General features: G+C 42.3%; 1 protein-coding gene across 1 annotated transcript; it reads left to right on the forward strand.

Moving 5' to 3' along the window:
- Positions 1–26,584, forward strand: Plaat5 (phospholipase A and acyltransferase 5). The gene is made up of 6 exons (XM_078045000.1): positions 1–372; positions 846–936; positions 3,177–3,285; positions 22,436–22,544; positions 24,546–24,808; positions 26,315–26,584. Exons 1-6 carry the CDS (start codon positions 222–224, stop codon positions 26,405–26,407), a joined length of 816 nt encoding a protein of 271 aa, XP_077901126.1. The 5' UTR covers positions 1–221; the 3' UTR covers positions 26,408–26,584.
- The last annotated feature ends 1,107 nt before the right edge of the window (positions 26,585–27,691 follow it).

The following is a 27,691-nucleotide window of genomic DNA, read 5'->3' on the forward strand; positions in this document are numbered from 1 at the left end:
GCCTGCGTCGTTGTTCCCGCGCGCGGGTCAGCGGCCACCGTTTACTGCGCGCTGCGTTCCCGGCACCACGCTCCTCTGCCCTTCCCCCTCGATTGTCCCCAGCCGTGCCTGCCCCAGTGCCACCACCCCGCGGCTCCGCGGATCCTGGCTGGCCCATTGGGAACTCGCCTGGAGCGTTGTCCCCTGCGAGGCCTGGGGGCCGGCGGGGCCGCAGCCACGGAATGGGCCTGAGCCCGGCTGCGAGGGACAGTAAGTTCTCGCGCCACCTCGCTAGGTTGCCCCTGCCGCGCCTCAAGGCCGTTCGCAGACTCGCCAGTGTCCGGCCACGTGAAGATCAGCCTGGGCCAGGACGTTCAGCGGTGCCCCCCTCAGGTCTGCCTCGGGATCGCCAACCGTCCCCGCGAGGCGGGGGCCTGGAAGCCTTCCTGGGTTGCTCTCCGAATCCCAGCTGGTCGCTGGGCATGGTCGGCGCCGTCAAACCCTTCCTTGTAGACGTTTTGTTGGTCGTGTTAAATAAGTTAGTAAGGAGGTATTTCCAAAGGATCATTTTTTATTTAACTAAAGCGAGCAAGACATCTGGGGACACCCTTCGCACCTCTTCATCCTCTCTCAGGTTCTGTCCCCAGCAATCCCAAAGTCTCCCCTTTGGGAAGCTGTGCACTCTCTAGCACCTCCTTTATCCCAAAATTTATTGAGGAGGAGCCTGGAGACAGGCAGCGTTCTAGACCTGAGTTCCGCGTACACCCTTGCATAACTCAGGGTACTGGCTCCAACTCCACTATTGTAGGTGTCAATCCCAGAGAAGGCAATTGTGGCTTAAATAACACTCCTCTTCTCTGAATTAGAAGAATCTGTGGGTTCCCAAGCACTGGTCCAGTTCCTGTCCAAGCAGCCTCAGCAGGATACTTCAGAACTCAGTGAATGCATACAGCAGGGGTGAGTCTTTGCATGATAGGACTGGGTCTTTGGATGGGAAAAGGTTTTGAAAAATTGACTTTGGTGGCAGTTCTTAAAACATATCTTGAAGGGGTTTCTGTGTGAGTCATCCTACCACCACCAGTAGTGAGCAGGAGGCTGGTGTGCTTCTGGTAATAAATTGCATTAGGCTTGGGACCGGATTGCTGTGGCATTCCTTGTAACAGTTTCTAGTCGCTGGGTTTTTCTCCAGACTTCTAAAATTTGAATCACTTTAGCAGGAGGCTTATGATATTGCTGGTCAGTCACTAACAATGAACGATGGAATTTTTCTTGCAGATTGACTCAATGTACTTTCATTAAAAGCATGCCACTTTCCTCCTTTAAACAAAAATGCCAAGGGGCTGAAATTTTGGAGAAGACCTGTGCTGAACACACCTTGAGTTCTGGAGATGAGTTAAATCCAGGGGAAAGGTAAAACAAGTCATTTTTTGAGTTGGTGATATGTATGCAAATGTATAGATATGCTTTCTCATTTCACTCTCTAGAAAACTCTGAGATAGATATCACCTCTGCTTTAAAGATGATGAAACTGAGGTTCAGACACATGGATTTACTAGCTCAAGGTTGGAGAGTGGGCAGTACAAATAGGATTCATACCTGGAATTTTTTTTTTGGCTTTGAAATACTTCACTCAAATAGATTATCTTAATGGCATGTTCTTGCCTTCCATTTCAGTCCTCTTCTGCAAAAATAGACTGATTTCTTTCACATTACTTGCAGTTATGGTGCTTTGTAGCTTAAGAAGATTTCTAGAAATATGGAGCTAATTATTGGAAGAAACAATTCAAGAATTCAGGAGGCCTTCCCCTGGGATGAGAAGGGAAGGCGCAGAGGCTCTTTACATTTCATTATAAAATTTTAGGTGTTTTTTTCCCCTTCCTCTTTTAATTAGTGTGCAAGTATTGTTACCTGAATAGTGGGCCAGAGGGCGGACTAAGGGGCTCCAACAAATCAAGTCTGCCCACTTGCCCCAGAAACCAAATGGAAAAATAATGGTGAAAAGCAGGAAAGGAGCCTTCGTCAATATGGCCATACTGGGCAGACTAGGAACCAGCATTTCTAGCTCTATCTTTGAGGCAATTGACATGAGCACCCAGATTTTATAGCAAGTGGTATCAGAAGTATGCATAGACCAGTAGTCTTGATCAAACTGTGGTCTAATTGATCATTATCTGATCTTTATCTCAGGATCATTGTAGATTGGACAGGGCATTGCAGGTGGCAATAAGAAAGTTGCCATTGCTTGGGGGATAGTTTTGACACATCCCAAGGTGCTTTCAGTGTAGACCTGCAGCTGCTGGAATCCAAGGCCACCGATTCAGTGCAAAGGAGACAGATACAAAATGAAGCCCAAGACGCCAAGTTTTTTCATCATAGATAGGCCCAAGTGAAATGCTTTTGGCAAAAGCAGCCTCTAAGTCCATATTATAGTATCACTTTGATAAACATTTTAAAAGATTAGCAAATTTAAAAAAAAAACCCTGAAAAGTCAATTGAGAGGAGTTGGGGGAGAGGGAGCGAGAGGGAGGGGAAGAGAGGGAGGGAAAGGGGAAGGGAAGGAAGGATAAATGGACTCTGAAGAATAATGAATTTATGATATTTATTTGGGAATAAGTCGGGATTCTTGCACACGCTATGGAAATCATGAATGTGTTCCAAGGCATGTGGTAAAGGGAAACTTCAAAGGCAAAATGAGGAGGATTACATAAACCCTGTTCCATAAGGGTGTTCAAGGACCAATGAGAAGGTGGCACCAATCCAAGTTGAACAGTTAGTTGCTGGAAATATTCTTTTTTTCTAGGTTGCAGTGGTCTTTATGAAAGTTTGTGATTTTTGTGGAATTCCTTGCTATAGTTCCTATTATTGGGAAATTTGTGCATGAAAACCCACCCTTCATGGCCTCCCTCTGGCTGGCTCTGTTTCCATAGGGTTTGACATCAGTGACTCCATTTTGCACCTGACCACTTTCACATTACACATTGCTATCACTAACATTTTAAATAGACAGCAGAAAACCAGGAAGTAGCAATTGTTCTGTATGAAAGCAAATGGCTTCACAGAAACAAGGCTTGGGGAAATGTCTCCTGCAAAGTCCAAACCTGAAAGGTCTTAAATCACAAATCTGAAGTGATGGTAATACAGATTTCCCAATGATCGTGAAATAGTGTTGTTAAGGATGTGATTGAACAATCATTTAGAGAGAAGTCCATCATTAACGTGGAGACCACACCCACCCAGAAGAGTATAGAGTTGGATTCAACACCCAAGCCTGAGAGGGAGGGCAAGTTAATAAAGCAAGCAGCTGAGGTAAGTCTAGCAAGCATTCTTAGAGTGAGTATTTTGACCTTATGGAAACTGCATTATATATTGCACTGTATTTTATTTAGATTGTGTCTAATAATATCCACAACAATTGAGATGTCAGTTATGCTTTTTTTTAAAAAAAATCTTACTGAGGTATAATTGACCCATATTTAATTCCACATATTTAAAATGTACAATTTGATAGCTTTTGACGTATGTGTACAACTGTGATGTGAAAGCCATTGCCACAACTGAGATAATGAGTATCTCCATCAAGCACAAAAGTGTTTTTTATGCCTTTTTGTAATCCCTCTTCCCACCATGATGTCCCCATCCCCAGGTAACAACCAATCTCTTTCTGTCTTTGTGGATTAGTATGCATTTTCTAGAGATTTATGGAGTGAAATCAAGTTGTATGTGCTCTATTTATGTCTATCTTCTTTATAGAATTTTACATATTTATTTTGAGCTATATCCTTGTGGTTACTTGTTGTCAATACTTCTCCCCCCCCCCTTTTTTTAAAAAAAATTATTGAGCACTAGTTCTTGATGTGGATGTATCATGATTTGTCTATCCATTCAACTGTTGATAAGCATTTGGGTTGTTTCTAATTTTTGGCTTCTATAAATAAAGCAGTCGTGAATATTTGTGTGTGAAGATTTGTATGCACATGTATGTTCTTTTCTATGAGGTGATGCTAGGAATGAAATTGCTAGATGAATGGCAGGTGGCCTGTTTAACTTACTGAATTCCAAAGAGGTGTCATTTCATGTTCCCCCAACAGTGTCGGTGAGTTCCAGTTCCTCCACATCCTCATCAACACTTGGTGTTTTTTTTTTTTTTAAAAATTCTGGTAGATGTTAAGTTTCTCATACTGGTTTTATTTTGCATTTTATTTTGCATTTCCCTCGTGACTAATGATGTTAAACATCTTTTCATGTATATCCACGTATATCTTCTTTGTCAAAATATTCAAATCTTTGTTTCTGTTTTTTCCTATCGGTTTGTGTGTTTTCTGAATTTTTCATAATTTCTACATATAAATTCATCACCAGATGATGTTTTGCAGTATTTTCTCTGTGGCTTTTCTTTTTTTTTTAATACTTTAAAAAAATTGTCAATGGACCTTAATTTTTATTTATATGTGGTGCTGAGAATTGAACCCAGTGTCTTACACATGCTAGGCAATCGCTCTTACACAGAGCCATAACCCCAGCCCTCTGTAGCTTATCTTTTCAGAACAGGTCTTAAAATTTTGATGAAATCCAATTTATCAATTTTATTGTGCCTTTGGTATTGTATTTAAGAAATCTTGGCTTAATTCAAAGTGACAAAAATTTCTCTTTTTTTCCCTAGATATTTTATAATTTTATATTTTACCCTTTCATATTTGATATATCTAGGATTAAGTTTTGTATATGTTGTCAGGTATGGATCAAAGTTTATTTTTTCCCTTAAGAATATCCAATTGTTCTAGTATCAGTTGTTTAAAAGAAAATGGGCTAAGGAACTGAATAGACCTTCACAGAAGAAGAAACACAATCAATCAACAAACATGTAAAAAAAAATGTTCATCTCTAGCAATTAGAGAAATGCAAATCAAAACTATTTCACTCAGAATGGCAATTATCAAGAATGTAAGCAACAATAAATGTTGGCGAGGAAGTGGGGAAAAAAGAACACTCATACATTGTTGTTTGGATTGCACATTTGTGCAACTGCTATGGAAAACAGTATGGAGATTCCTCAGAAAGCTTGGAATGGAACCACTATTTGATCCATATATCCCACTCCTCGGTTTATACCCAAAGGACTTAAAACAAGCATATTGCAGTGACACAGCCACATCAATGTTTATAGCAGCTCAATTCACATACCTAACTATGGAACCATCCCTTTAAGAGATGAATGGATAAAGAAAATATGGTATATATACATACAGTGGAATATTATGGCATTTTCAGGTAAATGGATAGAATTGGAGAATATCATGCTAAGTGAAATAAACCAATCCCCCCAAAACAAAGGCCAAATATTTTCTCTGATAAGCGGATACTGAGTCATAATGGGGATGGCGAGATAGGAAAGAATGGAGAACCTTTGGATTGGGCAGTGGGGAGTAAGGGGAGGGGAGGGGGCATGAGGTTGGGAAGGACAGTGGAATGAGATGGACATTATTACTCAAGTATGACTTCACCACTAGTGTGACTCAGCACCTTGTACAGCCAGAGGAATGAGCTGTTGTGCTCCATTTGTGTACAAGGTGTCAAAATGCATTCTACTGTCTGGTATAACTAATAAAAATTTTAATAATTAAAAAGGGCTTTCCTTTTTTTATTGAATTGCTTTTGTATTTTTGCCATATAGCTGTGGGTCTCTTTCTGGACTCTACTTTGTTCTGTTGATTCTGTGTGTCTATTGAGAGGCCAATATTCCACTATCCTACTATCTTGATTACTGTAGCTTTATAATGACTTTTGAAGGCAAGTAATATTAGTCCTCCAACTCTGCTTTTTTTTTTATCTTCAGAGTTGTTTTGTCCATTCTAGGTTCTACAAAAAGTATGAGATTTTGATTGGAATTTCACTGAATCTTTAGAGAATTGTCAATTACAGTAAAGAAACTTCTGACCAATAAAAACGTGTTCTTTTATTTTGATCTTGTTTAATTTTTATTAGCAATGTTTTATAATTTTCCTTCTAAATACATTTTATATCTTTTGAAATATTTGTGGATCTTTGGGAAGTGTCTCATGCTTTTGATACTATTGGAATGGTATTACATTTTTTTAAAATTCAAGATGGGCCAACAAACAGACTCTTATAATCCCAGTGGCTTGGGAGTTTGAGGCAGGAGGATTACAAGTTCAAAGCCAGCCTCAGCAATTTAGTGAGGCCCTAAGCAACTTGGCAAGACCCTGTATGAAAATAAAAGGGCTAGAGATGTGGCTTAGTGGTTAAACACCCCTGGGTTCATTCCCTGGTACTCCACTCACCCCACATTTAAATTTAACATAAAAATTCAATTTTTGGTTGTTGCTAGTAAATGGAAACATAGTTAGTTTTTTGTATATTTATCTCTTATTCTTCAGCCTTGCTAGAATGACTTATTTGCTTTAGTAACTTATTTTGATGGATTCCATTAGACTTTTTGACAGATGATCATATCATCTGTAAATAAAGACAGCTTTACTCCTTTCTTTCTACCCTAGATGCATTTATTTTTCTTAAATTATGCTAGCTAGAACTTTCTGTATAATGCTTATTAGAAATTATGAGAACAAATATCTTTGTCTAATTTCTTTAAAAGGGAACGCATTTAGTTTTAAAACAGTTTGAGGTAAACTGTAGGTTTCTGGTAGGTACTATTTACTAGATTGAGTACTATTTACTTTGTTGATAGTTTTTTTTTTCAAATCAAGAATGAATGTTCAATTAAAAAACACTTTTTATGTACCTGTTGAGATGACATATTTTTTCCTTTGAGTTTTAATAACATTGATTGGTGTTTGGATGTTGCACCAACCTTGTAATACTGGGGAAAGTTCGCATGTGACCTTTATGTATTATCCTTTTAATGTCATGTTTGATTCAATTTACAAAATTTTGTTTGAATTTTTTTGCATTTATATTCATAAAATATATTGGTCTTTAATTTTATTGTCTTGTAATTATTTGGTTTTGTTATTATGGTAATTCTAACCTCATAAGATGAATTTGGAATTATTCCTATTTCATGATTTTTCTTGTGCACAACCATGATTTCTTCCTTTAATGTTTTGAAGAATTTACTAGTGAAGTCATCTAGGCCTAGAGTTCTCTTTGTGGGAAAGATCCTAACTGTAAAATCAATTTCTTTGATTAGCTAGGGGGATATTTGTGTTATCTATTTCTTCTTAAGTGAGCTTTCATAGTTTATGTCTTTCAAGGAATTTCTCCACTTGGGCACAGTAACTTGTCAAATTTACTGGTGTAAAGTGGTTCATAATTGCACTAGTCAGTTTTTTGTTATTGCAACAAGTAACCTGAGATAAATGAACTTAAAAGGAGGAAAGGTTTATTTGGCTCATGGTTTCAGAAATTTTAGCCCATGATCTTTGTTGCTTTGGCCTTGCAGCAGCATAGTAGATCATGGTGGAAGAGGAGGCCATGATGGCCAGAAAGCAAAGAGAAAGACTGGAATGGAGTCCTGATATCTCCATTCCAGGGCATACCCCATGACTTGACCTCACTAAGCCCCACTTACTAAAGGATCCACCACCTCCCAATAGCACCATGCTTGAGGACCAAGCTTTCAACATGTGGGCCTTTGAGGGACACTCCAGATCCAAACTGTAACAATAATGGTCTTACAGTTTATTATCTATAGAATCTGTAGTGATGTCACCTCGCTCATTCTGATATTTGTGTTCTCTGAATTCCCTCTCATCAGTTTGGTTAGTGTTTTTCCTGATCAATTTGGTTAGGGTTTTTAATCAGTTTTATTGATTTTTCTCAACCAGTTTTTAATTTTATTTTTCTATATTATTTTCTGTTCTTTTCTCTGGTCTTTATTTTGTTTTCTTAATTTTGCTTACTTTGGGATGAACTTGTACTTCTTTTTTCTAAGGTTTTAAGGTGGAAGTAGAGGTCATTCATTTGAGACCTTCCTTCTTTTTCTATTATAGGTATTTATTGCCAAAAATGTTCCTCAAAGCACTCCTTTGGTGGAATTTCACAAGTTTTGATATATATCTTTTCATTTTTGTTCCATTCAAAGTGCTTGCTTTTTTTCCCCTTTTGATTTCTTCATTGACTTGTTGGTTATGAAAAATATTTAATTTTCAAAGGCTTGAAACATTTCAAGATATCTTTCTGCTATTAATTTATGATTTGTTCTTTTGTGGTCAGAAAGTATACTTTGAATTCCTTAAATCCATTTAAATTTATTGAGTCTTCTTTTATGGCCTCAATTATGGTCCATTTGGTAAGGGTTCTGTTAGAATCTTGAGAAAAACTTGTATTATATTGTTGGAGAGAGTGTTCTATAAATATTAATTAAGGAAAACTGGTTGATAGTGTTGTTCATATCTTCTGTTTACATTTTCTATCAATTTTATTATTTAGAAGTATTAGAATCTCTGACTGTCATTATGGATCTCTTTATTTCTCCTTGCAATGCTATCAGTTAACTCTGAATTGTAATGGACTGTTAATATGTATGTGTACAAGTCAACTTTGCCTTACAACAATTAAGTACTTGAGGCAGCCAACTTATGAAGAAAAGAGGTTTATTTGGCTCACAGTTGGGGAGGTTCAAACTTCCAAAGCAGGTGTTCCCAGTGATTTGGCCTCTAGGGAAAGTGGTGGGTGGCATCCCATCATGGTGGGAGTGTTTTAGGACAAGTAGTCATGTCTCAAATCAGGGAAGCAGAGAGAGCTGGAGCCAGGCTTGAAATTTTGAGAACTCAGGGCTTCCAGAAAGCTAGGTTCCAGGAACACTCCTGCGATAACCTACAGGCCCCCTGCCAAGCCACACACAGCTCCTCCCAGGAATAGTACCCTGTTGAATGAACGTCAGTAACACCAACCTTTTGGTAAGGGCATATAAACCATATGCAAACCATATGCAAATAAAACCATACGCAAACCAAAGCACCATAAAAACTCTTAAGATCGTTGTTTACTCTTGATGAATTTATTCTTTTATCTTTATGACATTACCTTGTTCATTCCTCATAATAGTCATTGCGTTGAAATCTACTTTGCTTGGTATTTACATAATCATGCCACCTTTCTTTAATGAGTCTTAGCATGATATATGAATTTTTCTTAATTTTTACTTTTAACCAGTTTATGCTCAGTATGGCACAGCAGGTACTCAAATAGCATTTACTAAGTGATTCATGCTCTTGTATTTAAAATGCATTTTTGGTAGATAGCATAAAGTTGGGTTTTACTTTTTTTTTTAACCTAATCCAAAAATCTTTTAATTGGGATATTTACTACAATATTTTATTTTATTTTTTAAAATTTTTTAAAGGAGAGAGAGAGAAGGGGGGGAGATTTTTGTTGTAAATGGACACAACACAATGCCTTTATTTATTTATTTATTTATTTATTTATTTATTTATTTTAGAGTGAGTGAGAGAGAGAGAATTTTTAATATTTATTTTTTAGTTTTCGGCGGACACAACATCTTTGTTTATATGTGGTGCTAAGGATTGAACTTGGGCTGCACATGCCAGGCACGCACGCTACGGCTTGAGCCACATCCCCAGCCCCTTTATTATTTTATTTTATTTTTTTTATGTTTTGCTGAGAATTGAGCCCAGGTCCCTTCCGTGCTAAGTGAGCTCTCTACCACTGAGCCACAATCTCAGCCCAAGTCTAATATTTTAATATGACTATTAATATAGTTGGATTTAAGTCTATCATTTGTTTATGTGCTGTTTTTTTCTTTTTTTCTTTGCTTTCTCTTATTTTTGATGTTTTTTGTATTTCTTGTGATTCTATTTTATGGCATTTGTATCTTATTGGCTACAACTTTTTGTATATTATTATTTTAATTCTCATTTTTTTTTGGTACTAGAGATTTACTTACTTTGTACATTTCATGCAGAATATGGTTTCAATATGTGAATTTTGGTGACTGTTTTTTTTTCACATGGCATAATACCGTAAGACTCATCTATGCTTGGGCATGGACCTATATTTCATTTATTTTTATTGGCAAATAGTATTCCATTATATGTGTATAATTTTGTTTACCCACCTATCAGTTGATGGACATTTGGGTTGTGTCCACCTTTTGGTTACTATGAACAAGCTGCTATCGATGTTCATGTATAAGTTTTTAAGAAGACATGTTTTCAGTTCCCTTGGATATATCTATATATATATGATCTTTTACAGAGGTTTTAAGAGGTTTGTAATTATAAAGAAAATGAAGAGATTGGACCCAGTGTTTTATATGGGAGCTTCTTGCAATAGTTTTACTGAGACAAATTGTAGGGGCTCAGGATATGCTGAAGAACTTGGCTATACAGTTATCGCTCACCATGACCCTGTGGTTGTTTCCATTTAAATGATATTAGACTCTTGATCTGTTTGGTAAAATAATAATTCTAGCAGTCATGGGTTTTTATTTCTCATTATATGGTAGAAGACAAAAGCATCAGTTGAGACTATAGGTCAATTGTTTAGGATTATAGAGATGTCAGTTGTTACGTCATCATTGACAGACTAATGAATTATCAATGAGAATTTCAGGTTCTCCAGGAAGGGAATTTTCACAGGACACTACCACACTTTCTAGCACATTTCAAGACCATTTGTTTAAATTATACTTCCAAGAACTGATTTAAATGAACAGAACAGAACAAGTTGATAACAGTTGTGAACATTCGTAAGACCTCTGTATTGCACAGGACAAGGTCAGTGTTCTCATACACGTTTCGGTTTAACACCATTATCACGCCAACTTCTTTAGCAAGTTTTATGATGCAGAAAGTTAACTATAGCTGCAGGGTGGCCATTACTTTTCAATATTTAATGACTCATTTACAAAATTTTTGTAAAGGCTTGTTATTGTTTATTTGTTCTAATTAGTCATACATTACAGAATGCACTTTGACACATCATACATAAATAGAGAATAACTTCTCATTCTTCTGGTTGTACATGATGTAGAATCACACCAATCATGTAGTCATGTATTACACATAGGTTAACAATGTCCAATTCATTCTACTGTCCTTCCTATCCCCATACCCTCTACCCTCCATTTATGCCCTTCTGCCTAATCCAAAGTACCTCTATTCTTCCCTAGGACCTACCTGCCCTGAATTAGCATCTGCATATAAAAAAACAATTCAGCCTTTGGTTTTTTGGGGACTGGTTTATTTTGCTTGGCATGATATTCTCCAGCTCTATCCACTTACCTGCAAATGTCATTACTTCATTCTTCTTAGAGGCTGAGTAATCTTCCATTGTGTATGTGTACCACATTTTCTTTATCCATTCATCTGTTGAAGGGTACCTAGGTTGGTTCCATATTTTAGCTATTGTGAATTGAGCTGCTAGACTTGTTAACTTTTTATGGATCACCATTGGAATTCCATTTGGTAACATTATAAGCAAAATGTGGACCTGTAAAACAACATATTACTGGCAAAACAGGAAGTAAGAGGTGAAAGTAAGGATCTGACTCAGGAACAGTGAAACAGGGCATTCATAGCATTGCTTCTTTGTAGTTTGTAGTTCAGCAGAGGTCTGGAAGGATATTTTTATTCTTGCTCTCAAGGTCCTCCTGGGTTACAAAAGAAAATAAAAACTTAGAGTAGAAGAGGAAGCACAACATCATTACCAGTTCCCCATATGGGACCTTCTATGACATGGACACATGGGTTCATGACTTTTCTCTGTTGTGGAGAGTTATGACTAACACCTGCCATGACAGGCCGTTCTGTTTTCGCCTGACACCTGGTGGAGGTCTGTGTCTCTGCATGTATCTTTGGTGGGCATGCTCAGTTTACCTTCTCTAGTGTTACTTATTCTCCCAGGCCACTGTGCAGCTCTGGATGCAACCCTGCAATCACCAAACTATTGTTTCTGCTGCTGTTACCAATCCATGTACATCTCTTTAAAATGCATGGAATCACTGCTTTTGTGAATTCATGCCAAGAGAGGAGGGCAGATGAAATAAATGCATCTTGTTCTTCCAGTACCTAAAGAACTCCTGCTGTTTTCCAGAAGTTAGGCCTTAGCGATTTATGGACATGGACATAGGCCCACACCCACCTGACAGCATCCTTTCCCTTTCCCTTTCTATTCCCTGTGTCCACATGTCATCGCTGTCTTCATCTGCCCGCTCATGTGCACCAGCTATCCCGCCCGCTGTGGGTTTGTCTCCCTTCCTCTGATGAACCAGTCTCTTTCCTTCCTCCTGTCGTGGTCTTTCCACATTGCCAGCACTGTTCTTCCCTGGTTTCCCAGGCAGCCCATAGGAGTTGTTAGGCACTAGGTGTGTAGGTCTCCTCCAGATTCATATGTGAAGCCGAAGCCATCAGTGTGGCTGCATTTGGAGTAAGGAAGTAGTTGAGGGTAGTCGTGGGGGTGGTGAGCTGATAGGATTAGTGCCTTTAAGAGAAGAAACACAACTGGTGAGGGGGGAGGGGGAGGGAGAGCAGGGGCAGAGGGGAGGGGGAGGGGGAGGGAGAGAGAAAGGGAAGAAACACCAGGGAGCTCTGGCTCTCTCTCTCCCCACCCACTCCCTGTACCACACGTGAAGAAGAGGCCATGTGAGCTCACAGTGGGAGAGCAGCTGTCCGAGAGTCCCCAGAATGACTCCTGCCTGCTGCACCTTCATGGTGGACTTCCCAGCTTCCAGAACAGTAGGGAAGAGAATGCCTATAAGTGCCCCCAGTCGGTGGCTTCTGGACGGCACGGTCATAGAGACCTCTGTGAAGTCAGATCTAGGCTGAGATGTCCAAGGCACGAAGGAGAAAATTATGTGGAGATCTGGGAGATCATTCCACCTGGAGGGCAGTGCAGGGACTGCTGGAGGAGAATGTCAGGCGAGGCTGAGAGCCAATCACCCGAGGACACACCTCTGTCTTCAGGGAGGCCCTCCCTGACCTCTCTGTCTTCAGGCTGAGTCCTCAGCGCGCTCCTGATCTTGGCCCCTCTGCTTTCTTTCCCAGGACTCCTTGGGTTGCTGATTAACTTTCCTTCTCTGCCATCTGCAGTGTCTCCCTCTCTGTCAGAGCCTCATTCCCGGCTTTATACCACTGACTGCTGTTTTTCCCATCTAGGAGGTGCCCCCACCCCAGGCCCTGGCATTTTCCACTGTGTCTCCTCCCTTCACAGCCAGCACATCGAGAGTTATCTGCCTCCTTGTCTCTGGTTTCCCACCTTCTGTCTCCTGTTGAGTCCACATCAGAGAGGCCTCAGCCCCCACCACAGCCAGGCGCCTTCCTTCTCCCACAGCCTCGTCCGACGTGCTGCTCAGACCAGTGTGCAATTTCAATCGTGTGGAATTTGGAAATGTCCCTCTATAGTTTGGGACTGTGGTTGACCGCAGATCACAACCGCAGAAAGGGAAACTGAAGGTGTGGGGCAGGGAACGACTCTCATGGATATTTTCTCTTTTCTGTCATGTCAACTTTTGAGGCTCCACGCCTTCCCTGCACCACACACACCTCTTGAATTTATAGTACTTCCAGAACCCAGTTTTACCCAGGAGGCCTTACATAAGACCAGTTTTTCTGAGAGGGTACCCACTTCTGGGACAAGGCCAGAGCTGAGCTGCCAGCTTGGACGAAGGAAATAAATAGCTCATGAAAGGAGGGTTTTGAAATAACAGCTCATTCCAAGGAGGGAAGTCAAGAAAACCTTAGCCTGGAATTGAAGCTTGGAGAATCATGTGGTATTGGAGGCCCACTGGGAGGACAGAGACAGGTTCCTGTGATTCCAAAAGGCCAGGAAGACGGAAAAGTAAAGAAAGAGAAGGAGGGGAACTTGTAAGAGTCTCCAAAAGAGGGTAACCTTGACCTTATTTAGGATCCTGGGTGGTGCTTGAAATTCTAGCACCTAGGCCATGCACTAGCCTCTTCTGAACCTCTCAAGACTCCACAGGTGATCCCAAGGTGTGATCAACACTGAGAACCATGCCTGATGCAATCAGTTTACAGTGGGCGAAAACTGAAAGTGGGTAGCTCGGATGAATCTTAGGTCTGTGTGAATCTCATTCAGGTTTTGACCTTACTGTCCCCACAAGGGGCAATCTCTCAGGTGTTAAAGAAAGAAAATTCCTTCAAATCCTCCAGATCTCCCCTGCCCCCCACAATCCTGGGCTTTCTGTATCCTGCGCCACAAAGCTTGTCTGCATCCTTGATGGCTGAAGTCAGGTTTCACCAGGTTTTCCTCTGGCATAGACTGGCACCACTACCTATTGTCTGTGTTCATTTATTCCAGGAAAGAACAACAGGAATCCTTCGATAGCTTTGATTGTTGTTGTGCTGCCAGGGGTGGGAAGTCATTGGCTATGTGGTGGGTAGGGAAGTAGGCCTATGGGGGACCACATGTTCCCAGGAAGAACAGATGTGACTGGGTGGAGGGGGAATGGCACTGGGCAGGACTCCCAGGTGCAGGGCTTTGCGCTCAGGTAGAGTGAGATGGAGTCAGAGGTTGGTTCAGGGTAACACAACATCTCACACTCAGCAGAGCCTTCCCTGTGGCGTTGCTGTTGCCATCTCTGCCTCCACCCTGATCAGGGGCAGACATGGCTGACTTTGAGGGATTTGAGTTCTGCACCTGCATCTACACTTATTGCTCATCCTTTATCCATGGACCTTTCTTATTTGTCCAGAGTTAAGACTTAGATGTTAATGGCCTTTAGGTAACCGTATCAGTAAGGACAGGCCTCTGGGCTTTTGTGTATCACGCGTATAGAAGGGTGGAAAGGGCCTCCGCTAGTTAGTGCACGTGTCCGGTTAAAGACATTAAAGGGAGTACGTCATCTCCCTCTCTCAAAAGGAAAAACTAATTAGAAAATCTGAGAATCAAAGATCTGTATATAATTAAACTGTAAATTAAAGGTAATTCAACTGTTTACCTGTATCAGCACATGCAAAATTTGAACCTATGTTAATTTTTTTTTGGGGGGGGAGGTATAGGGATAGAGCCCAGGGGATACTTTACCACTGACCCACATCCCCAGACCTTTTTATTTTTTAAATTTAGAGACAGGGTTTTACCATGATAAAACCAGGGTTTTATCATTAAAATGATAAATTAGAAGTTGTTTAGGGCCTCCCTAAGTTTCTGAGGCTGGCTTTGAACTTGCGTCCCTTCTGCCTCAGCCTCCTGAGCTGCTAGGAATACAGGTGTGAGCCACGGTGCCTGGCTTGTGTTCATATTTTAAAAAAGAGTTTGAAAATGCTTGGGATTCAGACTTCCTCATGGACATTTTGAAACATTGCTGTTAGGTCCCTCCACCATCTATCAAGGCAGAGGCATTTGCTTAAGGAGACATGATACACTCTTAACATTTGAGTCACAAGGAGAATTGGTAATTGCTCCTTTTTAATGTTCTCAAAAGAGAAAGCTCCTCTATGCTCTTCCCCTTCCTTCCCTCCCTCTCTCCCCACCCCTGCTTCACCATATCCATCGCGTGCCATCTGCCATAGTCGCATCACTTCTGATCAGTGTCACCATTACATGCTGTCCTCACAACCCTTAGCTCCCAGACACACCATCTTCTAGGGTATAAGGAGGGCTATATCCGTTTCTCTTTCCTTGGTCCTAGGGCAAAAGAATATGAAATCCAGTTTCAGTTCTGCCTTGTAATTTTGTTTTCTGGGTGAGAGGCCTGGCTTGGGGGGCTCTCTAGTGGATGCTGACTGCCACCACACTTCCCCTTTAAGGCAGAAGTATTGGTCTGGCTAGGACCTAGTTCTGGTCCCGGCTGTGGCCCACAGACTTGTTCTGTGACTTTGGGAAGATCACTTAATTTCTCTTGGCCTCGAATCCTTTTATGAAGTATTGTGGTGTACACCGTCTGCTTTGTTCCCATAAAAAGTCATCCTCCCACAGTGAGCAGGATTTCTGGAATAGCTAGGTTCAGATTCTAGCACATCCTCTCCCCAAAAAGCAAAAACAAGGTCTGACGGAACTGCTCAAGACGCCACTTAAAGGGTCTGGGAATTCTATCAGAGGCATACGTACAGTGCTTGAGAAGTGTCGGCTCGAGAAGGTCTACAGAACTCAGAACCTCAGGAAGACCTGCGGGCTGCAGTGTGGTCCATCCTGGAGCCCTGACAGTGGCAGCCGAGGAAACCAACCTTGTTAGGAGCACAGTTGGGAAGTGCCGTGGCCCGGAGATCATGTTGATAACAATGGTCATCTCAGTGGCACATGGCCATGGAAGGCCAAGATTGCAGGCTGCCCGAGGTGAGTAATTCTAATCCACACGAGGAAATGTGAAGCACCTGCTTAGTTTTTTGTCTCTCAGAATACTTAATAGAAACTATTTAAAGGAGAAAAGATTATTTTGGCTTAGGGTTTTAGTCCATGGTTGGCTGTCCCCCACTGCTTTGGATAAGGTGTACCCCTCCAGGTCATGCCCCAGAGACCTACATCTTCCAACGGATTCTACTTCCTGATAGTCCATTCTGCTGTGAAATCGCCAATGGAGGAATCCATTCATGAGGTCAGAGCACTCAGGAGCCAATTGCCTCCCCAAAGCCTGACCTTTGAACACTGCTGCACTGGGGACCACACTTCAACACAGGAGCCTTTGGGGGACATTCCAGATCCGAGCCATCACAGTACCAGGAAGGTTATTATATTATAAAAGAGAGCATGAAGCTCATTTAAAAGACAATTGAATGAAATAATAATTTTCAGTTCTGTCCTTGGTCTTCTGGCATGCAAAGATGTAATAAATATGATAATAATAGTGCAATAAAAAAGCTCCATCAAATCAGGATATGAAACTAGACAGAAAGAAATAGCACCAGAAATGACAGATACGTAGTTAATATGAAATTCTCTCTATATTATACATGTATGTTCTTCCTCCCTTAGTTAATTTTAAAATGGAAGTTTGTATAAACTTTAGATATTTCTAACATGATATTGAATTTACAACTTACGTAGATATATCTGACAATAATAGGATAAGGGAGGGGGAGGGAAGGGAGTTAAACAAAGTTAAGCAAAGTTTCCACATTTTCCTGGAATTCAGTTAACATTACCCTAAAGTGGATAGTGATAAGTAAAGATGCATATTGTGACAACCACAGAGCAATCAGCAAGAAGATAATTAAAAAAATAAAAACTCAACAAAGGGATTAAAATGATACATTGGAAGTTATGTATGTATTTAATACAAAAGAAATTGGTAAAAGAGTATTGGAGGAACAAACAAACAAACAACAAATAAAAAAAGACATACAATTTGTAGAAAACCAATAGTGAAATGACAAACATAAATCCAACCTGATTAAATGTGAATGGATTAAATGTTTCAAAAAAGGCAGAGGTCATCTGACTTGGTAGCACAAGGTTGAGTCGTATCCCATCCAAAGTTAGAGACGGGTTTAAAGTAAAAGGATACAAAAAGATGGTAAATAGTAGCAAGAGCAGGAGTGTCAGGATATTATCAGAAAAAGGGACAGTTTATAATGACAGAAAATTAATTCATTGGAAAAATATAACAATTATGAAAACACATGCTCACCCAGCAAATAACCCTATAATGTATGAAGCAAAACGTGATAGAATTGAAAGGAGAAATAGGCAATTCAGAAATAATAGTTTGGAAACTTCAATATTTTACTCCTGAAAATGGACAGAACAACTAAACAAGAAATCTATGAGACTGTAGAAAATTTGAACCACAGTCCAACTTGTCCTGACACTTGTTGACAACAGCAGAATATATCTTCATCTCAAGTGTACATGAATGTTTTTCAGGGTAGACCCTATTTTAAGACCTAAAGCAAATATCTATAAGTTTAAAGAGATTGAAATAATATGAAATATTTTATTTGATCACATGAAATAACATCATAACCGTTTGGGAAATCAGAGTATTTGGAAATTAAAACAGTTCTAAATAACTTGTGTCAGAAAAGAAGCAGAGACATTAGAAAATACTTTGAGCTGAATGAAAATGCAAACAAAGCATTTGAAGTTTTATGAAATGCAGCTAAAACAGTGTTTATATTTATAGCTGTAAACCCTCATTAGAAAAGAAGACCACAAATCAGTAATCTAATCTCCTTCCTTCAGGAACTAGCAAAGAAACAAAGTAAACTAAACCCAAAGCAACCACAAAGAAGAAAATAATTATTGAAGCAAAAATCAATGAAATATAAAACAAGGAATAGAGAAGGATCAATAGAGCCAAAACCAGGTTCTTCAAAAAGATAAAATTGACAAACTTTTATATACACAGAGAGAGAGAGAGGGTGAGAGGGTGGGTGGAGAGAGGCAACTCAAATTAACAAAATCAGGAATGAAAGAAGGGACTCACCACCAGTCTTACAAACATTAGAAAGGAATTTTATGGGGCTGGGGATGTAGCACTTGGTAGAGTGCTTGCCTAGCCTGCCTGAGGCCCTAGGTTCAATCTCTAGCACAGAGGGTAGAACAATAGGCTTAGCTCAGATGACTTCACTGGAGAATTCTTCCATATGTATAAAGAGGAAAAGTTACCAATCCTTCAGAAACTTCTATGAAAACAGACAAAGTAAATGTTTTCCTACTCATTCTATGAAGACAGTAATTATCCTGATACCAAAGAAGGACAAAGATATACAGAGAAAAGAAACCTGGACACTATTATCTCTTAAGAATATAGATGCAAACATCCTCAGAAAAATTGTAGCAAACTGAATTCAGCAACACAGGAAAAGGTGGTGCACAATGACAATGTGAGATTTATCCCAGGAATGCAAGTTTGGTGTGACACTCCAAAATCTATTAATGTAAAACACCATTAATGGGGCAAAGGACCACAATCACAGGATCCTCTCAATATCCCCGGTGTTATTGTTTGGATATGAGGTGTTCCCCCCAAATCACCTGTTTAATGCAGGAATATTCAGAAGTGGAATGGTTAGATTATGAGAGCTGCAATCTAATTAGTTCATCCTAGTTTGAATGGACTGACTGGGTGGTAACTGTAGACAGGTGGGGTGTGGCCTGAGGAGGTGGGTCACTGTGGAGGGGGGTGCCCTGGAAGCATTCATCTTCCCCTTGGCCTCTCTCCTCACTCCCACTGGTCCTTGCTTCTTGACTCAGGTGAGCTGAGTGGCTTTCCTCCACTGGGCCCTTCCCCCAGGATGTTCTGCCTCACCTTGGACCCCGAGTCAGCTGTTAATGGGCCGAGACCTCTGAAACCATGTGCCACAAATACACTTATCCTTCTCGAAGTCATTCTTGTCAGATGTTTTGGTTACAGCAATGCAAAATCCGATTAAAACACTCAGGAGAAGCATTTGACTAAATCTAGCTGCCATTCGTGATAAAAATTCTCTTAAAAATTTAAAAATCGTCTTAAAAAAAAAGAGATCTTTCTTAACCTGGAAAACAGAACCTATGAAAACCTGCAACTAACATATTGAATGGCAAGTGAGTAGATGAGGAGCAAGGTGAGGATGTTCAGTCTCATCACTTCTAATCGATGTTTGTATAAAAACACACAAAGCAATTAAAATGAATAAATATGTTTGGTACATTGCAGGATATAAGATTAATGCCCCAAAATCAATGGGGTTTCTATATTTCAGCTATAAAACATCTGAAAGAGAAATTAAGAAAATAACTATTCATTATGGCATAAAAATACTCAAAAATAAATTGAACACACAAAAAATATGACCATAAACTACTGGTGAGGAAGGGTAAAAAACGTAAATAAATGCAAGGACAGTCCATGTCTGGGTTGGAAAATCCCTTACCAAGTCCATGCATAAATTAAATGCAAACTCTCCTGAAATACAAGTATTTAAAAAAAATATAGATCTACTAAGTGATCCTAAAATTTGTATGGAAAAGCAAAGAACCCAGAATACTTAAAATACTATTGACAAAAACAAAGAACAAAATCAGTGAGGGAGAATGTGGTGCCTCTAAATAATGGAGCCCTGATGTATCTGACATGATGTGGATGGGACAACACATTACTGTGGGTGAAAGAAGCCAGACACAAAAAGCCACCTGCTGTGTGACTGATCTCATTTATATGAAATGTCCAGAGAAGGCAAATCTACAGAGACAGAAAGTAGCTTAGTGGTTGCCTGGGGCTGGGGTTGGGGATGGTACAGAGAAAGGGAAGTGACAGCTATGGGGATAGGTTGTGTCTGGGGGGTAGGAACTAGGAAGGACTGCAAATGGGCATGGGGCGTCTTTGGGGTATAGTGGTCAGTTCTGAAACTGGATTGTGGTGACAGTTGCACAAACTATAAATTATAAAAGCTATCAAACTGTACACTTAAAATGCATACACCTTATGGAATGTAAATGATAGAAAAGCTTTTAAAGAAATAAGTACAAGAGCCACTTTTACTTCTGCAAATTCTTCCTCTGGCAAATGACTGTCCTCAGCCAGGAAAAATCAGGCTGGGAAGTGGGAGAAGAGAAACAGCCCTGAGGAAATTAGACTAAGTGAGAAACTCATTGCAGCCCGGGGTAAGGAGCAATGCAACTGGAAAGCAGATAGGCGGGTTGGAGTAGTTCATACCTCTGACCTGCTGCCCAGGCAGGCCTTGGTGAGCAGAAGCTTCCTCCCAGGATGACTCCTGAAAAAATAGCCATAGTTTGGGAGGTAGGAGGAGCTTGGGAATAAGAATTTCGGGGGAAATTTTATGCTTTTTGCTGACAGCTGGAAGTTTGCTGGGGCCCCTTTGGCTGTGGCTCTCGACATCTAGCTGATTGGCTCCTCTGCAGTGCTGATAATGCCAAGGTCGTGGGTTTTCCCCGTATGGGCCACCAAATGCCGCAGTCTGGCTGGGCACAATTCAGGAGCCACTTGTCAAAAGAAACTAACTTTATTTTTAGAACTACAAACGCCAAACAAAACAGCTCCTCAGGAAAAAACCCTCAGAGCCCAACTGCCACCACCGGCTTCCACAAGCCTCTCACCCCCACACCAGCCTCTCAACCTCCCACCATCCTCTTCCAGCTGCCAGCACTTTTGAGCACAACTACTGGAATAACAAGGATAAAAGAACTCTGATTATTACAAGAAATCCATTATCAGGGGAGCCCGAGGCTTCGCTACACATTATGTGCAATGTGAATGCATTTAGCCACTCTCACACTTATGGACCCCCAGATATTCATGCATCTTCATCTATGTTCACCTACACATTCACATACACACAAGCAGGCACATTTATGCTACACAAACATGCATTCTCACACTCACCAACATACCCACCTCACTATGTACATTAAAGATTGTACCATTTTCTTTTCTGGGAAATTCCTAGTGCCCTGGGATCTAACACAGATGGAGTGATTGACAAGTACTTTTTTTAAAAAAAAATTAGTTGTAGATGGACACAATACCTTTATTTTATTTATTTTTTATTTTTATGTGGTGCTGAGGATCAAACCCAGTGCCTCACGCATGCTAAGCAAGCGCTCTACCACTGAGCCACAACCACAGCCCCTTGACAAGTATTTTAACAATGTGGATGCTCATCATGGCCTCATTCTCTCTCTACTTCTCTCCCTGAAATGCACACACATGCACACACACAATGCCTGTTAGATGGACACTCTCTCCTTCAGGCCTCTCCTGGTAGATAGTCTACCAGGAGACAGAAACCACGTAGTAGTTTAAACAGGAGGAATTTAAAGAATTATGAAACCATGATTAAAGAAACAAGGACACGCTCTAGGGCCGAGGGACAGTGCTCAAGGAAGGACACACTTGGAAGAGGCTCAGACCTTTTGTCGGGGAGATGTGGTTCAACTCCCTTGATAAGAGATTCACTGATTTTGCCAGGCTGGAGCTGGTGTGCGGTCTGTGCAAGCAAGCCTGGAGTGGTCCAGCCCCTGGTGGTGTGGGCATGCAGAGGAGGCAGCCCATCCAGGGGACTTGCAAGGAAATCAGGGTGCTGGCAGGGGAAGGAGGGCTTTGGACCCTGGTTTCCCTATTAAATGGACTCCAGAAATGTGATGACCAGGTCAAGACTACAAGGTGGATAGGGCTGAGGGTTCTGCGATGAGGCAGAGCTCTACCTGTGGTCCTCAAATCACAGCACTGACCAGCAAGCATCCTGCCTTCCCTGGTCCCAAACTCTGGAAGGTCCCCCTCTTTCAGTGCCCCTGCACTGCCTTCGCCTCTGAAAGTGCAACATGCTCTTTCAAAGGAGAAGTGCTTCAAGTAGCCCAGCCACTCATCACAGGCACAGACTGTGCACTCGGAGCTGAGGCAGTGCATGATCCCTGCATAGACGGCCCCGATGGCTTGATCCTGCGGATGGTGGCAGGAGAGGGGCATCCTGCAGTTTCATTTTCTTTCTGTTAAGAGATGAACTCCAGGGAGGGGATCTATATGTGAACTGTAGCTCACTCATCCCCAAAAGGGGTCTTGGGAGTTCCTTGGGTCTGTGCAGTTTATCCTTCTTTTTTTATTCCTCCCCAATTACAGGTCAAACCAAGACCCAGACCCGGAGACCTGATTGAGATTTTTCGAATTGGCTATGAGCACTGGGCCATCTATGTAGAAGATGACTATGTGGTCCATCTGGCTCCTCCGAGTAAGAGAGGAGACAAGACTGAAATATTGACATTGAAGTTATCAGTATAAATACAAGTACAGTCAATTACCGTGTCCCTCAGCTGCTGCCGTTCTCTGGCAATAAATCACCCTGGAGCATTCCTGGACCTTCATTAACTGTGAAGTAGAGCCTGGTCTCTGTTCTCCAGTAGCCACTGAGTGTCCAGCCTGAGAGACACAAATGCAGAGTGTCCCCTTAGTTCCCCGGACCTCTAGAGCACTTTTACAGAGAACAAATTTAGGGTCACAAGCCTCCATTCTGTACTGACAGCAGTTCAGCATCCTTCTTCATATTTCTGCAGATACCCCTGAGGGGGTGGTGGTGGATGCTTACATGTCACTTCCTTCCCGTTATCTCCAAATGCTGCTTCCTGCTCCCGAGCTCTCCTGTGACACCTTCATCCTCTTTCTTGCTGCTTTACCCTAAATGTCGACCCAGGGCTCATCTGTTCTCAAAGCAGCATGAACTCCAGCCTCACGTTGAACTTGGGTGAATGGAAGTTTAGTGGAGATTTCAGGGGACCAGGTGGTGACTGTGGAGAGGGACTGGAACAGAAGGGGAAACAATTAAAACTGGAAATAGCACAGGGTGGCCTCAGGAGATGGTGCCTGGGGGGCAGGGTTGGAGGTGGGGGAAGAAGTCACTGGTCACTACTCTCTGAGGACATTTGACTTTAGTATCCCATTGACTGTTCTGAATGAAATTACCAAAGAATAACGTGCCGCAGGCCTGTGGCCACAGCCTGTTGTGGACACCTATCCTCATGTGTGGTCCTTTTGCTTTGGCCCAGTCTCTCACCTTGCTGGGACCTTACCACTGAGCAGAGCCCCTTTCCCTCCACTTCTCTTCTCAGCCCCACCCGTTTCCTGTCTGCATTTCCTGTCTGGAGCCTAACTGAAGAATGTAAAAACTCCTCTCCACCTCCCCTTTCCACACGCAGTCCATGAGCTCCCTCCCCTCTTGCATAAGCAAAGAAATGGTTAACACTGTGCACCCCCCTCAGATCTTTCTGTAGAAACGAATTCTGCCCTCTCTGTTCCCGAATGTTCAGTTGTCTACTGCAGGCTCTTATCAAGTTTGCCCTTGTCTGAGGAGAAGAACGAGGAACAGTTCATGCTCTTGGACACCTTACAAAGAGGTGGTGGTGGGGGAACATGGATTTGCCTATCAAAGTAGTTGCAGTGAAAAAACAATCCCCCCCCCAGTTTTATTTGTATATGCCACATTAATGATAGATACTTATGGGGTACAGTGTGGTGTCTTGATACACAAGGTGTAGTTATCGTATTGGGGTAATTAGCATATCCAATGCCTCAAACATTTATCACTTGTTTTTGGTAAGATCACTCAAAATCCTGTCTTCTAGCTGGTTTTAAATGACCATGCACTGGCTTCAGTAGGTTCTTTAACCTCTCTGAGTCTCTATCTCCTCCGAGGATTAACATAAGGCAGCAGCTTTCAAATCTTTCTCTCTTTTTTCAAAGACATTCAGCCCATTTGCAAAAACAAACAAACAAACAAACAAAAAAACCCTTCATAAAAATCCCTATGTTTGAGTAGAGATGAAGTCCCAGGGGATGTAGGTGGGCACTGGTGGAAGTGGACACTCAGAGCTGTGACCGCTTGTCCTCACCTGACGGAGGCATGTAACTGTGAATGTGACCACCCTTTACCCAGAGCTGACACTTATCCAGAGGGTAGAGGTGAGTGAACTCTGGTTAGGAAACAAGACTCAAGTCCTCAGGCTTGGTCAGGTCAGTGCTGGCCAGTCCAGGGCCACAGCCTAAGGAGCTTCTGGAGAGGATATTAAAAGATTTCTGTGGGAGTGGAGTGCGCAGGCCCAAGGCTTCTCTGGAAAGGTGGTCCTTGGAGGTTCATTTAATCCAAGCCCCTCCTGAAGCCTTGGGCTGAGCCAGCGCCCCGCCCCAACCCCTAGCAGCTTTCCCACTTTTTTTTTTTTCTTTTCCTTTTGGTCTCCAGGTGAGGAATTTGAGGTTGGCAGCATAACTTCTGTCTTCAGCAACCGCGCAGTCGTAAAATATAGCCGCCTGCAGGATGTGCTGCATGGGTGTTCCTGGAAGATCAACAACAAGCTGGACGGGACCTACCTGCCCCTGCCGGTGGACAAGATCATCCAGCGCACGAAGAACATGATCAACAAGATGGTGCAGTACAGCCTGATCGAAGGGAACTGTGAGCACTTCGTCAACGACCTCAGATACGGCGTGCACAGGAGCCAGCAGGTGTGGTCCCACTTAGTCTGACGGTGGAGCTTTCTTGGGCTCTGTCATCGGGGATCAGTGTGGCCCATCACTGGCTTCCTCATGCTATTTGTGCGAGCTGGGCTTTCTGTTTTTACAGGACCGTGTGGTTCAGGAAGCATGTGCACCTCTGCTCCCCCATGGAGGTAGAGGAAAAGCACTGGTGCTGATGGGAACACCACCCGAGTGGAGTCCCAGCTCTGCCCTTAGCCAGGGTGGTGGTCTCTGTCTAGTTGCTTGGTTTCTGAGACTTGAGGCGGATGTTAATTGTTAAAGTTGCAGACTGCTGGTCACATCTTGGATCTGTTGTTGTCACATGTTTTTTTAAGTTACTTGCCAACACTTAAAAATCTAGACATTTTACATAGAGAGGTCTGGATTCCAGCTTTTCTTGAACAACCAATTGATCAGGCCATTGGGCCAGTGTTCTTGCATAGTGAGCCTCTGCAGGACCTGGTTGTGGCTCTGAGCGGTGTGTGGGAGTGGGTGTTCCCTGCTCCTCTCCATCACCTACCTGCCTGCCTCTTGTTGCATTTGGCTGTGTGACGCTCCCACCCCCTGCCGTACAGGGCATTGATGAATTAATCAGTCTTGTGGTACATAGAGTACACGTGCGGGAGACTTGAAAGCCCAAGTATCCGTAAGAATCTGAATGGTTTTTGTTAGTAGCTGACCCTTGAGAAAACCTCATGAGATGAACCGACGAACTGTGTATTGTTTCCTTTTAACTGGATGCCAAAAATCAAGGTTAAGGGTGGATCATAATTTTTCCATTTTTTCTTCTTCTGTTCTCTGAACTGACTGGGCTCAAATCCTATGGTTGGCCTCTCTGCTGTCCTCATGCCCCCCAGTGAGCACTGCCAGGCCTCCAACCTGCTCCCGCTCCTCTTTGTGCTTTCTGGTTGCCCTCTTCTGGACTCTGCCTCCTCTGCTCGCCTGAGCTTTATTCTGTGTGCACCAGTGCCCAGGGTCTTGGTGGGCTCTGATACGAGGGATCTCCCATCCCATGAGCATTTGTATGTGAAGAAAAGCCCCCGGGGGTGCAGGGCATGATTGAAGCCCTCTGAGGAACTCTGGGCCCGGGAGTCAGGGGGTCCCAGCCAAGGGTAACCTTGGATATATTGCAATTCTGTCCAAGTGAATTCCCCTCCCTGGCTCTCAGGTTCCCCATTTGAGGGCTCAGTGGCCTCTAAGCCCCACCCGGAGCCAGCCCCTGTGCTGCAGGAAGATGAGGACCAAGACCCCTGGATGCTTCCCAAGAGAAAGAAAGCCTGTCTGCCTTGGGTGCCCGTCTCCAGCAGTCCTGGCCTCTCTTGGTCTCTCGCAGCTTTAGAATTTTTGGAAATATATGATAGCACGGGCTGGTTCCTTCTCTGGGAAAAGACTCCAGGCAGGCTGGTTCCTGAAGGGGAATGGTGGGGCAGAGGCAGCAGAGGGTGCCAGGCTAGGATGGGTGCTGACTGCCCTGTGGCCTGGTGTGCTTTGCAGGTGGAGCACGCCCTGATGAACGGAGCAAAGGCTGCGGGCGCGGTCATCTCAGCGGTTGTTGATAGCATCAGGCCCAAACCTTTAACTGCCTGAAGGTGCTGGATACTCCAAGTTGAGGAAAAACTACCGACACCAGTAAAAAGAGTATGCTTCTTTCCCTTCCCTTGCCTCCCTCCCTCAATGGCCCTGTTAAGAAAATTGTGAACTTCTGCAAGAATCTACAATGTATCCAATTCCCCCTCCAGAAATACATCCAATATATGTGATCAAGGACTCTCAAAATGGGGAGAACCCATATCTACTGCGTGTCTGTTATGCGCCAGGCACTGTGTGAGGCATTTCACATACCATTTAACCTGACCCTCTGGGGAGAAAGAAGCCGTGCTTGTTTCTTAGGCTGATCACCCAAGAAAACTAGAGATGGGTTCCCCTGTGGCTCTGGAAATGCACAGAAAACAGGAAGCATGTGGAAGAGAGCAGTAAGGTGGAACCCAGAAAGAGTTCAGGTAAGCTCTGTTAGGATTGCCTGGTGGCCTTTCTCAGGGAGACCCGCGAGGTTATTTTTGTCTCTTTTCTTAGCCATCCTGAAGGCTGGACTCTGGGCACGTGTCTTTGTTGGCCTTCCCTCTTCCCTTCCTAAGCAGCCTGTCTCTTTGCCTGCAGGGTAGTCCTGGGTGCTTGTAGACAGAGAAAGCCCTCATGTCTGCAAACTACAACTAGGATGATGTTTAATGACTAGTTCCTGTCCCCATCTTCTCCACCCCCGGGGAAAGCAGTGAACTCCCAATCACCCCTTCCTTCCATTTCTTTACTCACTATCTGATCTATATTGAGACTGCCATTTTTAAAAAACATTATTTATTTATTTTAATTAGGTATATATGACAGCAGAATGCATTGATTCATTGTACCCAATTGCAGCACAACTTTTCATTTCTCTGGTTGTACAGGATGTAGTGTTGTATCATATGTGCAGTCATACATGTACTTAGAGATAATGATGTCCATTTAATTCCACCATTTTCTGCCCCCACCCTCTTCCCCTTTGCCTCCATTTTTTCCATGTCATCAAAGCTCCTCCATTTTCCCACGTCTCCCCACCCCCTTATGGATCAGCATCCACTTATCAGAGAGAACATTTGGCCTTTGGTTTTTTGGGATTGGCTTACTTTGCTTAGCATGATATTCTTCAACTCCATCCATTTACCAGCAAATGCCATAATTTTGTTCTCTTTTGTTTCTGAGTAATATTCCATTGTGTATATATATCACAGTGTCTTTATCCATTCATGTGTTGAAGGGCATCTATGTTGGTTCCACAGTTTAGCTATTGTGAATTGAGCAGCTGTAGACATTGATGTGGCTGCATTACTATAG

This window comes from Ictidomys tridecemlineatus, chromosome 4, assembly GCF_052094955.1.
Source record: "Ictidomys tridecemlineatus isolate mIctTri1 chromosome 4, mIctTri1.hap1, whole genome shotgun sequence".
In the NCBI taxonomy this organism is placed as follows: Eukaryota; Metazoa; Chordata; class Mammalia; order Rodentia; family Sciuridae; genus Ictidomys; species Ictidomys tridecemlineatus.